Source organism: Zeugodacus cucurbitae, chromosome 4, assembly GCF_028554725.1.
Source record: "Zeugodacus cucurbitae isolate PBARC_wt_2022May chromosome 4, idZeuCucr1.2, whole genome shotgun sequence".
NCBI lineage: Eukaryota > Metazoa > Arthropoda > Insecta > Diptera > Tephritidae > Zeugodacus > Zeugodacus cucurbitae.
The window spans coordinates 22,708,925-22,727,546 of record NC_071669.1 but is presented as its reverse complement, the minus strand read 5'-3'; the positions used below and the strand labels follow the sequence as shown (position 1 = coordinate 22,727,546).

General features: G+C 33.5%; 1 protein-coding gene across 7 annotated transcripts in view; it reads right to left on the bottom strand.

The window, feature by feature from the left end:
• Window positions 1-330: 330 nt before the first annotated feature.
• Window positions 331-18,622, bottom strand: part of LOC105214588 (glycerophosphocholine phosphodiesterase GPCPD1) — a 28,920-nt gene continuing 10,628 nt past the window's right edge. For 2 of the 7 annotated variants that reach the window (XM_054228504.1, XM_054228502.1), the window contains exons 2-3: window positions 5,900-5,971; window positions 331-4,706 (exon numbers count right to left, since the gene is read on the bottom strand). In XM_054228504.1, coding sequence (XP_054084479.1) covers window positions 2,793-4,706; window positions 5,900-5,971 — 1,986 coding nt within the window. In that variant the 3' untranslated portion in view covers window positions 331-2,792. Of the gene's footprint in view, window positions 4,707-5,899; window positions 5,972-8,197; window positions 8,877-15,063; window positions 16,280-18,622 lie in introns of those variants that run through there. The other 5 variants (XM_011188097.3, XM_054228500.1, XM_054228503.1 and 2 more) reach the window with 5 other exon arrangements.

The following is an 18,622-nucleotide window of genomic DNA, read 5'->3' as shown; positions in this document are numbered from 1 at the left end:
TTGAAGATCTCTAGTTTGATCAATATAAAAAAATATAGTATGGTATTGAATGCAGCCTTCAGACCTGCTGCCAAGTAATTAACATGCAGATGATAAAGTTATACCACCTATACTCGGACACCAGAGCCTCGTAGTGGCAGAAAACATTCTACTAATAACTATTCATAATTCTTAGTCCGAACAAATAGAGGTCCTTTTTGGTTTTGTTAACTCCACTGCCGTTAGAACGAAACCTCGATAATCCCCTTGAAATCAGTTGTACACCAAGAAGCACAATATTTGGCAGCAATTTCCATAGTTCCTTTAAAGATTAGCCACATTCAGTATGAATATGTATTCCACTAAATATCTTGAGTCATTGATTGAATGCATTAACCTTTTGTCATACTCTTTCTCATATTTGGCATATGCCAACATTCTCATTATTGAGACAGCTCCTTTGGCTAATCATCTATCCCTCCTCTAATCAAAAACTATCAAAGTGTTTAGTAATTATATTCATATCAACAAAAATTTGATCTTCGGTGATCTTTGATGACCCAAGTGATTAATACCTCGACCAAAAGCGATAAGGTTCTCAAACGTGTATATACAACTATATTTGTTTGGGGTATTTTTCCATCGGAACTATCTGAATAGCTTTGTTTACACCTGCATCAAAGCTTTTCATTTCATTTTGAACCTTACAAAGGTCTTTCTCGAAATCAGTTGTTGTCATTCTTTGTTTTTTTTGCAATATACAAATGACCGCTCTAATCGAAAACAAGTCCGACGCTACTGTTGATAGAATATGTATATTTATAAATCTCTTTGGATATGTTTGGCCAACTAGTACGATTTAAGAATCCAGGAACACAAATTTCTGGTTAGCTTACTCTGTGAACTCAAGTTCCACTTGATTATTTTCTTTAATAGGCCTCATCAAGATTGTAGACCAGTAAGTTCACTGTTCGAATGAATTTGAAATATCCCTCCAAAAATATAAATTTAAAGGTTTTATCTCTTTTTTTTTTAATCTTTGGCATATGTAGGATATTTTTCCATTTCAGGAATTAAAATTACAAGCTGTTTCCGATTTGGATTTTTCATCTTCACTTCAAATATTCCTTCAAACAAGGTTCATATTTCGTTTTAAAACGATGACGACAACGGGAATAGTTTCCGATACACTTTTTTAATCGGTCATCTTTCGTATTCATACTTTTAAGCGATGTTTTCTGAGTATCATCCATATATCCATCCATATAACTTCTTCTCCAATTCCTTTGAATTCTAGATAAAAGAATTTACAGCCTTTTTGCTATCTTCACTGGTGATCCTAAATTGTATTTATAATTTTCAAAAGATCTCAAATTTCTGAATCATACGAATTTAACCTCCATGAGTGGTAAATCTCCCGAGTATCCATAATAAGTTCTCCCAGGCGAATACAGATTCCTAGGTACACGCAGATTTGAAAGAAAGTATTCTTGTCGAATGATAGACTCCTGGGGTATGGTATCTATGTAGCCAATCTATTCTAAAACTTGGGCTAAAACTAGTTCGTTAGCTCTCCGAGTATGAGTTTGATACTTTAGTACTAGACTCTTGTTAGCGTAATAAGTAATATGTCTTTAAGTTAAGAATTACGCGAAGATATTTTATATTAAAATTGTCTAATAGATTTACATTAGTTTAAAATTATACAAATCATTAACTAATAGCACAATTTTCAATAGAAAATTTCGCTTTTTTTGGAGTTATTTTAAAACTCACAGTTATAGCACAATATAGAAAAATAAAAACAATTAAATATTTAATTGTATGAACTTAAAAATAAAATTTGACCTGAGCATGTTTGCAAGAAAAATAATAATAATTCTAAAAATAATTCTTATATTCGTATTTGAGAACTAAAAACAAAAAATATGAAAATACTTTTTTACGCTACTGTAACTCTCAAAAATTTCCAGTTAGCAATATTTCAATGCACTAAATGTGCGACTGCCAAAGTTATAAGGTAAAATAGTAATTTGTATATGGGTCCATAAATAGCAGGCTACACTCTCAAGCCCCACACGGGCTAAGTGTACGAGTGACGCTCACCCTGGATTTCTTCACGCAAGCAGACTCTCACTCTATTAATATTATTTTGTAATTTGAGAGTTGTTGCTGTTGCTTTAAATTTTTATCAGGGGCAGAGTTACTTACTGCTTGGGAGGGTCACCGCCGCCACACCACAGTTCCTTGCTGGCGCTCGAGCTATAGGCACTGCCAACACATACAACGCTACTGTACCTTATAATTTCGCTTTGACTTTCTCGTGCGCACACTTCACGATCAGTGTTCGCCAGCGAACCACAATGGTCGTAAGCGGCGCCTTAAATAAAAAACAGTTCCAAGTTTTTTTTTTGTATTATTATATCTTTAACGGAACTATTTTTCATATTTTTTGCAATTAATATTTTTTAAGCATTTTTTTCTCTCTTGCTTCTTGAACATAAAATTATGTTTTTCTTGTTATATTATAATTACAATTGCTTGCGTATATATGTGTGTACTAATTAAAATTTAATTGTGACTACTTTTAGATTTTTTTCTATTCAAATATAGTGTGTGTTTTGTGAATATCTTTTATAAAAAAATATAGCTAAGTATTGTTAAAAGTTAGTAATGCCTTTACTCAATTCGCCCACTTATAAAACTTGGCATATACTTCCCGCCCTTTGCACCGATCGACAGGCCGATCACGAACACTTATAAATTACCCTCCCAAACGGGTTTCATATGGAACCCTTTATCACTGCACCCGCTTAGCGCAGGCACTGCTCCTCGAACTCTGCCAGGAGACTAGACGAATTGAAGAATGCGCGCTCTTTGCCCTCCGGTATGTACAGATCTGTGCGATCGTAGCATGTGGCAGTCGCGCCGATCTCCACAAAGTATTGCACACGTTCCTTGGAGTTGCAATCATCACCCCAGACCAGCGAGATCTGGCCCAAATCACGCGCTTTCTGCAACAACTGCGCGCCCTCTTCACTCAACAAATCTTCGGCATGTGGCGCTGTGCCAGCCAACTCGAAAGCTTGCGCATTATTGATCGCCTGTTCGACAGTGCGTGTGCGCAAGTCCATGAATGGCGACCATTTCTTGGTTTGACCTTGGGTCAAGAACATCACAGGGAAAAGATTTTGCTTGAAGCGCAGCATTGTGCAAATGTCCGCATCGAAGCTGGAGAAGAGCAACGGACGGCCGCAGCCATGATTGATGACTGTCGCCAGTACGCGGTCTGTGAAGAAATTCTTATCGATTGTCTGATGCGCTTCGGGCGCGCCAGTAGCGCGGCGCTGTGGCCACTTGATCTCTACATCGATGCCCAACGATTTGGGCAAACCTTCGAGCACATCGACTAGTGTAGGGAAGATGCGATGCTCCACACGTGTCTCGGCATTGTGCGATGGAAATTCGACTGGCTTGCCATTGATGATGGCGAATACGCGCAACTCCTTCAATTTCTCATAATTGATATCTTTGATGAGCACATACTGCAACTGCTCGGGTTTGGTGATGTTTTTACCTTTCGGCGCAGTGCGCATGCCGAAGTCATGGTAGATGACTGGCACACCGTCAGCCGTTAGGTGCACATCCAGCTCAATCATGTCAGCGAATTTCTCATAAGCGCGCATGAAGGAAGCGATTGTATTCTCACGTTCGGCTGGTGGATCGGCAATGTAGCTGCGTCCATTGCCACGATGTCCCACATTCAAATTCGGCCAACTCTTTGGCCAGTAGTGCGCGTATGTGGTGCGAAAGTCAAGCGTCTTGTCGGCGAACGGCTTCACAATCAGGTACGGTAGTGTTAGACGCGCAATAACGGTGGTGGCCTCAGGCACCGGCTCGGTGATGGACAATTCCAACACACCCTCGCTGCCCGACAGCTGTGCGGCTGTTATGACAGCCTTGCCGACGGCACGCTGATCGGGTGTGTGGAAAATGATTGCGAACGCGGACTGCAAAGGGCATGGCGCCGTAATATGGAATACAACAATATCGCCGGGCTCGTAGGCAATACCGAAAGCTTGCTGCGGCTGCAAATGGCTCTGTGCATATTTCAGCTTCGCCACCTCGACATGCACGCCCGCCTTAGTCGGTTCACCCTCGTCATTCAATGGCAGTATCTTCACCAACACTTCGTCGGCCGGATCGAATTTCTCAATATCAAGCACCTGGAACATTTGTTCGCGTTCAAACTTCAACTGCACTATACAATCGTTGGTCAGCCAGCCACGATTCACTTGTGTCTCACCGCTGCCATCGGCATCACCGAAACGATCAACGCGCGTCTCTGCGCCAGCCGACTCAGCGCCCGAAGGCTTGAGCACACGTGGCTGCAAACGTGTCTCCCAGCGACGTATCTGCTTGCGTCCTTGCTTATCCTCTACATAGACGAAATAACGGTAGCTTATGTTGCGGCAAGTTTGCAACAGCACATTGGCCTGCCATCTGCGGCCGCCCTGTTGCGGTTCCAAAGCGATAGCGCGCTCCAAACGCCATTCGCCCAAAGCCTTGACGTCGCCAGTGAGTCCAACACGTTCGCTAGGACCCAAGTCCGTGTACAGTTCCACAGCAAATGGCTGCAACGTCGGCGTGCATGCTGTTGCTTGCGCGCCGTTTTCCAAAACCAACAATTCGTTCACGATCGTAGCGGCGTCCACGTACGAAGCGCACTGCACGAAAAAGAACAAAAGAAAAGGACGAAAATCATTTAGTATTCTTCGAAAAGACATCTTGCGATTATTATATTATATTTAAGCTATATTTCGATTCGAGATTAGTGTGCGATTTAAACGAGTGCGAACTTATGCTATTGCTTGTCAGCGTTGAACTGCGGACACGTTTAATTGGAAGCTTAGCTTACAACTAGAATCTTGTATGTTAAATAGCGCAATTGTTTTCGCAGAAACAGGTACGACACAACAACAACATGTAATCGTTTTGGATTTCTAAATCTGTACAACTGCTGATAATAGACTATATACTAAGCGAAGATTAGTGGATTGAAGATCAAGCGTACAGTTCTGAGCTCATCACGTGCGTCAGCCGAGCCTTCGTCAAGCTAAAGCTAATCTAAATCGCTAAACTTAATAGATAAGCTCGCTAATAAGTAGCTTCCTAAAGCGCTCAGCTCACTAAATCTTATAAAAATAATATAATGTACATATACATAAAAACATAGTACATCAACGTAAGACACACGTGCGGAGAGTGAAAAAAATAGAATGATTTTGATGGAAATGATCATTGCAGTTGTCGTTGAACTTTGATCCATTAGAAAAAAAATACGTTCGAAAGCAACTGACAAGCGGACAGTTGCGAAGCCTGTTTTCTTCCACAATTTTTTAGTGATTTCATTGAAACTTACACTCATGTGAAAAGCGGAAGCAGCTACAATGATAGTGAAGCTTTGATGAGTACGGGAGCAAAACAGATGCATTCAGATATTTTCGAACTTTTTTTTTTGAAAATAATTCGAACATGAAATATCGATAAAAAAAAGTTTTAATCCGAAATCGAAGGAATTAAAAATCTTAAAAAGAATCAAAATAATGGAAGATTCTGTTGGCTTCTTCAAAATCTTGTTTGAGTTCAGAAATAACTGAAAAAATTGATCTGAATTTCAAAAACGTAATTTTCGTTAGCATTTTTTGAACTTAGAAATCTTTAATGCAAAAAGCTTTACCATGTCAGCGTATATTTATCAAATTTTAAATTAGAAAAAGCGAAAAGCAGAAGAACTTACTTAACACTTAAGCACTTAAGATTATAGCGACACAAAAGTAAACAAAACAAAGCCAGTGCAAAATTATTCGAGCGCAACAAAAACAATTTGAAACGAATAACTCTGAAAATCCAATAATACCTGTTGACATGATTTGTTGGATAGGGTTGTAAGGGAATTTGATTGTGGATTATTATAACTGGTATTGGAGTTCTGTAAAAACAATAAGTTATTAAGGTAATAAGTAAACAATAAATAATTGTTTGAGAAAAAAGGAGAAGCAGCAAGGGGCAGAAAGTAGAGCGAAGAAATTAAAAATTGACTTAAGTTCACTTAACGCAACGTAACATTACTTAACTACATTTACTATAACTTGGTACAAAAAATAACACAAAGCAGAATATTATAAAAATTAATAAATTAAATTAACTTAACATAACATAACGTAACATTTAACTTAACTTAACGTAACTTAGTATAAATTATTAAACAAATTATCATACAACAAAATAAAATTTAATCATATAAAATAAAAGTGAATAAATTAAATTAAATTAAATTAAGATAAATTATCATAAAAAATAAATCAAAATAACAAAAAAAAACAAATAAAAAACCAAAGCTCATAAGCAATAAAAGCTTAATTACACGACATTATGAATCACGACCATAATTTCATTTAAATTACTTCTCAAATTCCTTAATTTATACCAATACAATATTAGATTTGATTAATCGGTCCCATAAAGGCAATTAAAAACCAATTTGATACCCAAACCCATACAAATCGAGCAGTACTTCCCCCAAAAATCAAGCAACTGCCCAACAATTTGTCTGATAATTTGCAAATTTCACATTAAAATTGTGATTTGTTAATCCTTGCAGTGGAGAATTGAACCTTAACACATGACTAGTTGCGAAAATCGAAAAATATTTTTAGACAAAAAGGTAAACAATATGGCAAAGGGTTATTATATCGTGCATTCGCCCATGAGACGTCAACTTTAAATGAATGGCTACGGATGATACATAGGTATATTTGCAAATGTATTTATATACAATAATATAGTATATAAGTAGAGCTGTTTAGTATTGTTTATGGCTAGATGTCACTTGAAATCGGTCATTGCTTTGAAGGTAAAAGCGTGCCCTTGACATAATTCTAATGTTTGCGAGTTGAAGGTAAATGAGTAGAAATATTCAATGGACGGCTAGAATGTTTATCTATGTCAATATATTAATGTTTTTTTTTTTAATTTTTTTTTTCTTACAGAAAATTTGAAAAGTTCAAAAATACATAATATTTAAATGAAGGATTTCCACAATGTTGTTTAAGTGTGGGAAATTAAAAAAATAATATATTTACAATAAAAAATAAATATTAAATATATTAATATTAATACATATGTCCAATTAACTGAATTTCAATATTTCCAAATGCAAATAAAGCATCTAAAATTAACTGCAGCATATTAATTAAAGGTTATCTCATATTTGCATATAAATATATATTTAATTATAATTTATTATTCAAATTTTGTCGCGTTTCTTTCGCCCACATTTGAATATCAGCGATTACTTAGCACACATGTCAACAGACAAACAACTCGGCAGCACGTGATCACGTGTCTTACAGACAAAAACACGCCAGAATACATACAATTATCGCTCTTGTTTGTTTCTTGTTGTTAAATAGCATTAATTATGGGGAGCTTGTGTTCACGTGATCTTTAGTTGGGAAATGGCAAAGCGCTGAAAGCGTGCGTGAAATATAAATAATATGTTGAGAGACACAGTATAAAGGCATAAAAGTGTCTGAAGCATAAAAATTATTTATAGAAGTGTCAAGATATTTTTTTGATATTTTTACTTTGGCAGCCATTTAAACAAACAAGTTAGCTCCGTATTATGAAAACAACTACAAAATGCTTATCAAAATGCACAAACTGATTTAATTTCACTGTAAAAAGCACTCATCAAATACTTGAAAGCTTTAAAGCTCACCTACTTTTGAATTTTAACGCCTCAAAGCTTTTACCAAATTTAGCAGTAAAAGCTCGAAAGCTGTTGGCAGCTTTTATTTCAGATAACATAACAGCATAGAACGCGCTTAGCAACAAATTGTTTATTTATTTGCGTTTAGAGGACCTGTCGCACATGGCGTATGACTATATGGCCATTTACCTCACACCCACACACCCATAAACAACGCACTTGAGTCGTCTCAAGCGTTTAGCCTTTAGTAACTAGCACACAAGTGACATGTGTCTTAGATTGCATCAGCTGTTAAGACCGACGCAAATATTTAACTGTTCACAAGCGTTGTACACGGCGTATACGTAACAGTGGGCGTGTATGTAAATTTGGAAAAATTTCACTTAAAAAATAATAATCACAGATTTTACGCAAATTGTTGTATTTATAGAAGATTTATTTTACCTCCGCACCACGTGCTCGCTGGCACGCATTTGTTGTTGTTGCTTGCTCGCCCAGCGTGCTTGTAATGAGAAAGCTTGCTGTCTCCGCGCTGTCAATGTCGTCAGCAGCTGCTGATGCTGCTGTTGCTCTTACTGTTACAGCTGTAACTGGCGTATTTGTTGTTGTTTGTGCACTTGTTGTTGTTGTTGCTGCTGTAGCACTTGTGCCATGCGACCTTGAACTGTGCCTCGTCACAGCTGCCACGTGTAGGCAATCAAAACATTGGCCAAAATGACGCGGTAAGTCATAACGCTGCGGCGAGCTAACGGTATATATTTGTTGTTGCGAAAGTTCTTGTTGTTTTTGCACTGCTTGTTGTTGTCGTTGCGGTTGTGTAGTAATGGTTTGTGCTACAGATGTCGACATTGGTGCGGCACATTTTCTCAGCGTTGCCAGATAATGTTGCTGTAAATGCTTATGCATTGAGTTTTGAATTGAAATTTCGAATTGAAATTTAGCTTACACTGCGCGAAATAATTTGTACGAAATAAAAATTTTAGCGGCACTCGTGTGTTTGCTACGAAATTCGCGGCGTTCAACTAATGCGCTTTCGCGGTTCGCAGACAATTCGTTGAGTGTGGCGTAGAAAATTCGCAAAAAAACAACAACAAAAGCATGTCAAATGTAAATAAGGAAACTCACCAACTCACATGTGTACTTATAACAGTATTATTATTTGCTATGTCTGTCTGCATGTATCTAAATAGATATGGGCCTTTTGTTGCGTCACTTTTTTGCACGAAAAAGCCTTCGAAATACACCTTAAACCCACCCACAAGTGGTGTGATTTTTGTGCTATTTTTTGAAAATTTGCTTTTTTGGCAGCGTTTCAGTTGCTTTAGTGGGAAATTTTTTTGCGTTATTTGTTTTCTTTTGTACAAGATAGTATATTTTCTATGCAAATCAGTATATTTTTTGGTGAAATTTCGTTTGACAGACTTGTGTCTTGAAGTGACAAAATTGATAGCTTTAATGTTGGCATTTCAATAAGTATAATTAGTGGCGTATTTTTAATGCTTGGAGGTGATTGATTGGTTTGTTGACTTCAACTTATCGCAAAAATGTAGACTACAAAAATAGACTACTAGATAGGCTTACAAAAAGCTTAGAATATACGTATATTTTATGTTTCAATTGTGTTCAAAACTGCTACTACTTTCATATTTAGACAAATTTAGATGAATTTAGGTTATTTATGAATGAGAAAACTATTAAGAGAGATATTTAGTTGCATTATTTAGCGTCAACTTTCTTTAAAGAAGTTTTTGAATGAAAAATAATAAAAAAAAAATATAAAAAAATTTCATTTTTTTCTTAATAGTAAATATTAGGCAATCTATCTTTATATGGAAGAAGATACAGTGCCAAATTTGTCCTCTGGCCCACAACCGCCTTTAACAAGTGTTTTTCATATAACTTAATATGTTACTGTTAAAGGTAAAATTGTGGTATTGAATGGCTTGGTTCTCATCTTATTGCAAAATAGAAACTTTTCTTGAAAAAATATGTTTAAAAAATTAAAAAATTATTTACAAAAAAAAGTAATTTTTCTAAAATTTAAAAAAATGTTTAATTTTATTATAAATATTTTTTTTTAATAAAAAATATTAAATTTTCTTTAAAAAATATATATGTATTAAATTTAAAGTACACTTATTTACAAATCAATTTTGCTCGAATTCGAATTAACTCTTCAAATAATATGTGTTCCGAAGCTTTCTTTTATCTTTCAATAAAAAATTAATTTTTTTAAATACCCAGCAAAGTACAGCAAAGCTATTATTAACCCATCTATACCCACAAGCGACATTTGGCACACTTCAGTGGTCACATGCTGCACAAATGATGCCAGCAATTATTTCTAAAACAAATTTCGTCTAAAGAAAAATGAAAACAATAAAAATTAACTAAGCGCAATTGGCAACTAAATGCGGTTGTTTTTTGTGAAATGCTAAAAATAGCAAACGACCGAAGAGCAGCACGTGTGTGAGCTTTTAAATGATAATTCAACATGCGCTGTTTTTTTTTTTTTTTTTCTTTAAAGAAGGTGTATTTTATTAATGATATTAAATTGGTAGGTAATACTAACTATTTCTGAAAAAAAATTAAAAATAATTAAATTACAAATTTATTTTAAATAGCTCTCCACTTGTAAAGATTTAAAAAATTGTAGTTGGTAATTATTTTTTTTTATATAAAGCTCTCTACAGTCCTCTACTCACTGACAAAATTTACAAAAAAGGTATCTTTGCCAAAAAATCAATATAACGCTTTCCAGCGACTCCACGCTTTGAGCGCCTAATCCCGTAGCAAACCAATCTCTAGCCACTTACAAAAGTAAATATTTACACATAAACGTTAACAGAATTTACATTTTTCACACATTTTATGTTACATTGTTGCTATTCATTGTTTTCTAGCAATTAACACGCTTCATGTTTAGTACAATATTTGCACTCAAATTAATTGAGTTTACTACAAACGGTTTGAAGCACGTAACTAATAACTAGCATATAGCAACCGAGACGAGCGCGCGTTGACTCTTATTTTCTTGTGTAACGTTTTCTCAAAATTTATTATTTTTTCAACAGTTGATGTCCTTTCAACTGTGGAGCAGCGCCAGAGCGCATGCGCAGAACTTGAGCAGCTGCATTTTTGTGTACTTGACACTTAACAGTGAAGCATGTGTGTAGAGTGGAGAAGTATGGGAATGTGGTAATGATTATTATTATTTTCTGTAGTAACACCAAAATATGACTATAACAACATGACAGTCTTCAGCAGTTATGCATAAGCATGATGACTCATTCGTTACTAACACAACATATTTAGTATACCAATAACGAAGCGTAATTGTTGTTGTTGTTGCAGTTGGTAGCATAGCATGAAGTGGCGCCATGGTTTATTACAGCGTCTGCTTACATATATGTTTACACTCCTTACTCCATCAGAGTGCCTTCTGACGTACTTGCTAAACTTAAGTTCAGTAGCATTTCAAAGTGTGTAAGTGTGTAGTGTGTGTAGTCATCACTGAATATCTTCATGGAACTTTCCTTTTTTTTTTGTTTTTTTGTTGTAAAAAATTTTAAAAGCAAAGTATTTATAGTTGTTGTTATAGAATGCAGCATATGGCACTTTATTGCCAAATGAAGAGCTAATGAGTCATCGCTTCATCGACTTACTAAGTGCATATTAAATGCTCAATTGAATGATCTGCTTTACTTTTAAACAAAGTCTCAAGAGTAATGATATTTCAGGGTGCTCAGGGCACCTTTTCCTCCACTAACTCAAATTTATAAAAAAAATAATTTTGCAAAAAAAAGTGAGTTTGCTATATTGACGTCAATTAAAATATTAAAAATATGTTTAAAAAAATCGCTTTTGTTTGCACATATGGTGCGAACACAGTAAATATCACACACAAAACGTGTTAAATTTTGAATTCGTATATATATTGATATGTGTAAACCAGCTTTAGAGGCACGTTTCAGCCATTTAACACGTTTAATGGCTTGAATGTGGAGTTAATTGCATATGAATTTTTTGTGTAGTAAAATATTTTGAAATTGTACTGCGATAATAATTTTGATAAATTAAATACATCAAGTATTTTTTTTTAAACTTTTTTGAGTATAAATTTTTTTTCAAAAATAAAACAAAACGTTATAAAAATTGTTCAATGGTAACAAGAAAAAATATTTTTGAAAATAGTGAATAAAGAACATATTTTTTAATGTAAAAATATACAAAATAAAATATTTTTCTAAACAAAAAAGTATTCGTGAATAAAAAAATTGATCTTTTTCCTGAAAAAAAAAATTTAATGGAAAAGAAAATCGTTTTAATTAAAATATTAAAAACTAAATTGTTTTTTTTTAATAAAAATTTTTTGATTTAAATTTTTAATTTTTTTTTTCAATGTAAAAAATATTTGCTAAATATTATATTAATAAAAATATTAGCTCTTTTCTTAAAAGCGAAAACTAACATTATTGTATTATATTGTTAAAAAAAAAAAATATTTTTATTTCAACGGAAAAAAATTAAATTCATACATTTTTTAAAATCTCAAAAACAAATTTATTTATTCAAGCTATTATTTCAAAAATTATTAATCTTTAATATCCCCGCCCTCAAACCAAAGCTTTAAGCTCTGAAGTGGCAACTCTTCTAGAGCTTTCATTAAAAGCACATGAGGTGCTCAAAACAACTTTGCTCAAAAACGTACGTCATCAATTTTAATTACATTAACACTGCACAATTGCAATGTAATAACGTAAATAAAGTAAAGTGCTCATAAGTCAATGTTTGTGTCTATATTTCTACGTATTCAAATCACAATTGTTAGATAACCTTTATCTGGGTTGTGCAGTGGCACAATTGGTCTGAATATAATTAAATTATAGACAAAACAAAGACTAGATATTGGCACAAATACTACAAATACTATATGTAGTATATCAATATCTACATTTAAATCAATATTATTTTCCCTCCACGAAGCCATCAAATAAACAATTTCCATCAAATTTCATTGTAATTAGAAATGCAAATTAGGTTATTTAATTAATTGGCGCCGCGTTGTCTGCGACATGATTGAGAACAATGAAAATGCAAATACAACTAAGAATTTTCATATTTGTGTGACAGTATATTCATATTATATTGTTGGTTGAAGAAATTGTATAATCATCATATATGTATTTACATATATGTATACTATATTAAAAACGTTGATTATTTTGCTGAAGCGAGCAAAGTGCAATTCTTTGTTTGTTTCAGTTATACAAGATTTATATTTATGTATTTCATTATAATATCATTTTCTTATACATAAAAGTACAGGAAATGAAACAAAGCAATGATTTTCGCATTTCATAAAAATAAAAAGTAAAAAAAATAATTATAATAAAATTAAAAAATTATTTTAATAAATTAAATATAAATACTTTGGTGTGATATAATAGTATTTATATACTTAATTATATAAAATATATAATTTATATACTTTTTACATTGTTTTTGACCTCACTTAAACAGCGCTTGTGCTTTCACTGCATTTTATAGCTTTCACAATTTTGTTCCACTAATTTTGACTCTTATAGAGCAGCTTAAATATATCTGTACACCTGCATTGTACAATAATATGTTTATAGGTAAATTCAATTTGCGCCATTTTATACTATGTTCACCAGACATACATTAACGAATATGTACATATGTATGGGCTTCTTTTGAATCGACTGATAATAATAAACAAAAAAAAAATTATTTTGCAAAAATAGCAATGATCTCATCAACGAAACCGTATAACAAAACAGAATTGATGAAAATCAGAGTGTTTAACGAAATTTATACAAAGAGTCTCTTTGTACTAAGCAACTAATAATGCATAAATATTATGAGAATAAATGAAAAAATACATATTTATAGAGAGAAGTATATTTGTTTCAAAAGTCAATACTTTTTATCGCATTTAAAAGGATTATTATTTAATACCCAGGGCAGCATTTCCGCAAAAATATGCGATTTAAATTATTTTTAAAAATATTTCTTAAGAGAATGAATTTTTAAAACAAAGAAAATATCGTGGAAATTATTTAAAAATATTTTTGAAAACCTTTCTTAAAAAAATTAATTAAAAAAAACAAATAAATTTCATGAAAATTATTTTAAAATATTTTGTATACATTATTCAACTATTTACAACAATATATTTCAATCGATGTAAGCATAAAAATTTAATTACTCACACAACATTCATAGAATTACTACAATTCCTCGCTATCTCAAACACACTCAAAATTCCCTGAAGTAATTAAGCTACCATGTAAATACCCAGAGAAACCCACAGCTGATGCGAAATAGTGCAGAGAGCATTAAGTCAAACACTCCAAGCAGTCAGCGAGCCAAACACAACACACCGATTTCAAATGTAAACATTTATTATTCATTTATTGTGTTGCTTGAACTGTACTTTGTACCTTTGCACACAGTAATATCTCACAGTGTACAGTTGCCACAAAAATACGGAAAAATAGGCGAAAAAATAAAAGCAAAGAAAGAACTGGGCGACATACAGACAAACAATGCCAGCGCGGCGAAATTGTTGCTATAAAACACATACAAGAAATGAGCGCCGGAAACACAAAACTATAGGAGAGAGAACAACAGAAGCACTTATACTAAAGAGAGCACAGAGAGTGCTGTCACAAAACAAGCAAAACACAACTTCTGTGTGGTAAACACAATAAACAATGCACAGAAATGATGACAAAGACGACGTCACCTGAGCGACACGCAACATTGTAGAGTACTAGTAGATACGCTCGTTTTTGCGCCAAATGCCAAACGACAACAGGCTAGGGGTTTGCCCAGTTGCTGGGCGCGCACAGCTGATGAGGCTTGGGAGTAGCAATGCAATAAACAGACTGATAAAGAGTACATACACTTGCGTGATTTTGGGAATGTGTTTGGGAGCTTTACTACGCGACGGCAGACAATCGATTTATGTTGTAGGAAACACAAAGTAAAAAAAATTAAAAAAAATATAATAATCGAGGGAAAGTACAGCTGTTGCAGCAGGAAGTGTTCAGCGCACTTTTAGATTTAATTATTTTTGTACACCAGCTCGATACATTTTAGACACCTGGTATGCATTAATATACACACTCAAAGAACTTAAAAATATTTCGACCTTCAGTCACCACCATAGAGGTTGTAGGTACTATACATAACCAAATAAACACACTTAAATGTCGCACTTTCAAGCAGCAGATTTTTCTTTAAAATAAATAATAAAAATTTCATAATTTTTCAATACATACGCTTGCTATGTGCTCGTCCAGCAGCAGCGCATCGGCCAGATCCATGCCCAAGGAGGCACTGGTGTTTGTACGTCTCAATAGCATTGGCACAGACATTTTGCGTTTTTTATCTCACTTTTTACGACTTTAGAATTTAATAATAATTTAATTTAAAGACAAAAATTGTACTTTTTTGTCTAAGGATACGCGCTGTGTTGTTGTTGTTTTCCACAAGCAAGTAGTACAGCCAAATGTAAAAAGCGGAAGCGGAAATATGCGCAACTGTTGCCTTGATGCACGCGAATTTAGTATAGAATTATTTTATTTTTAGCACATTTTATGTTTAGACATGTTTTTTTGTAATATATTTTTTTTATTTAGAGATTTTTTGGCACTTTCACTTTAAGTTTTGCTTAAATAAATTCGGTTTATTATATTTTCAAATATTTTTTATTGAAAATGTTTTTTATGCTACGCATTCACTTTGTATTTGCAAGCGCACATTGCTTTTAGTTTCAGACTCGCTTTTAGTTTAGTCTCTGCTGCATTGGCACTTGAAAACTGTTTGTTAATTTTTTTATAAATTTCACTTTGTTTAATAATTTTTATTATAATAATATTTTATATATTTTTATTTTGTATATTGCTCCTTGTTTGAGTTGCTTCCTCCACTTGAGTATTGTGTGTCTTTTTCGGCAGAAATTGAAAAACGTTTTGCTACGCGTACAGCAGGCACAGTCGCAATTTAAACGGTTTCTTTCGCTGCTTTTGCCTTTGGCAGCGCCACAACAAAAGGCAATTACGATACGGTTGACGGCGACGTCGACGTCGGACGAGTTAGTGCGCTCTCTCGCGCTCTTTGCATGCGTGCGTGAATCGACTTCAGCTGTGTGAGTGTATGTTTGTAAAAATGCGCTTGTATGTGTGTAACATTACACTTGTGTGCGTGTAAACTGCTTATGTAGTAGTGTAAAAAACTTAAATGGCCATTGTAGTGGTGTTATGTTGCGCTCACTTTGTTGTTGTTTATTTGCGTCACTCACTAATAACAAACACATACACACCCGCCTTGTCATTAACTCCATGTAAATACACTCACGTGTTCAACAATGCTGATAACAGCAACAATGTCGGTATAAATGACACAACAACAGCAACAAATAAACGAGTTTGCGAAAAATTTCGAAAACACTTTTAGGCAGACGTCATATTCAGGCGTGTTTGTATGCGTGCTCTCGTCATTGCAATGTAGTATTTATTAATAACACGCGTTTAATTCACTACAAACGAATATAAATAAATACATACATATGTACATATATATATAAATATATATATAAATATATAGTATTTAGTACAATCGATATTTTTGTGTTTGTATTTTTATTGGATTTGCGGCGCGTGTCAGCTCACTTTCGGAGGCGAAAAAAACTTTGCTCTCTTCTGGACTGAGAGCGCTTCTATTTAATAAATAATATTCATTTTAAAATTGTATTTTATTTTTATTTAAATATATATTTTATTTATTTTTACTCAGCTTGCAAAACAATTTATACTAAACATGCAGGAAACGCTGCCTTGTAAGTATGATTATACATGTGTGTGTGTGTGTCGAAGTCATTAAATGCGCTGCCGCAATCACGCCACAGCGCATAGACTTAACCGCACACTGCCGCGTCTCAATACATACTGAATGAAAACAATAACAAAACGGCTGTAGAATAGCTGTGGTAAACAAATCAATTGGTATTGCATGCGGTTGGCACAGTGGGTCATTTTAAAGATTGTGAGTGGTACTGATATTTCGGTTTGCATTAGAATTAGAGCTAATGGTACTTTTGGTTGGAAACTCTCAAAAATTATGATTGAAAGTATTATAATTACCAAAGATTTTTGGAAATAGGAAATCGTTTTTATCTGCACAAAATTATTTTATACAAAAGGAAGCAATTTCGCCCAGTAAATGCTATAAACAAACTGAGAACGGCATTGAACCAACTTTTATAGAGAGTAATGGAAACAGTATTTTATATTCTGTGCTGTTCTTTCAATTAAAGTTAAAGAGTCTAATTTAAATAAATAATTTCGTTAAAGTGATAAATTTAGGCTTAAGAGTTAGGTGGGTTTCAAACATTCAAAATTAAAAATATTTAAATCGAACTATATCTAAATACTAAGAGAGAGACCTTTGAAAGTTCCGCCCAACAGGTGACGAAACAAATTTAAAACATTAAAATCGTTTATCTCAAACCTCAGCTTTTCAAGTCGGTGGACATGATTTCTTATGAATCGATTTTGTCCCATTTTGTACATATATTTGAAATAACATTATCCAGTTAATGTTTTAATTTTATTTTTTAGGTGAACCAATTATGAGTTATGATGTCCACGGCAGCACTTTTTTGGGACACGTCATGGGAGATGAGGCTGAGTTTTCGTAATTTGTAAATAAAAATATCACAAAATACTGTTAAAATATGTATCTCTGATATGCTAAATTGTTTAAATGAAATTTATGATTGTATATATTTAAATAAAATTAAAGAATACTATTTGTTCAACCTCTGAAACCACCTAACCCCTTATTTAAATAAAGAGACAACATACAATCATAAATAATAAAAATGTAAAGTTTTGTTTTTACTTTTTTATGACTAAAGTTAGTTTCTTCTCAGTTGGCAGAAGGCATATGCGTACTTATTGCGGAACCTCGAACGCTAAGGCAGAAATGTAAGGAAAATAATAATAATAATTTCTTAAATTTCTTAGTCCCCTAACCGGCTGAAATGGCTGAAATAACGGCCGATGGCAATCCTAGAATGACCATGAAATTGTCCAAAAGTTATAGTTTACTTCATCATGCGCATATATGACACTTAACGGCTCTTGCGGAATGAAGAGAGTCCACTAGGTAGCTTAAACACTTTTAATGATCCTTACACTCTCTTGTACTTAGCAGTAGCCGAGTGTCTAACACTGTTTTTGGGAATATAATGGAGGACGATTTTAGGGGTAGTCTCAATTGAATAAATTTGAAAAATAATTATTATTTTTATAGCCGTTTAGCCATTTTAGATACCATTATAGTTCCTAATTTGCTGCAGAATCATCTATGTACATATACTTGACACACAAATTATCATTTAATTTAACATCAAGATATTTTCATATCTTTTATAACAGTTGATGGAACATAGCCTTTGTTATTGATGTTTAATATATTATAAATAAAGTGAAAAGTCTAAAATATTTCTTTACAATAGTAACAATTTTACTTGAAAAATAATGTATGCATTTTTTAACACACTGTGCAGCATGGTAAACAAAGGCAACCGAACAGAGTGCGTACACAGCTGTGACTTGTACGAGTACAAAAGCGAACGAGAACAAGGCGAAATGAATGTATGAAAGTATTTGCAGTAGCCGCTGTTATTTACAAACACATGTCGGTACATTTGAGTACACATATACATACATACATAAATGGTAACTTTTATTGACTGGAATTAGTGAGATTTCAAAATAAAGACATCATGCAGATACAGATAATATATATGTACATAGAAATGTATGTATGTAT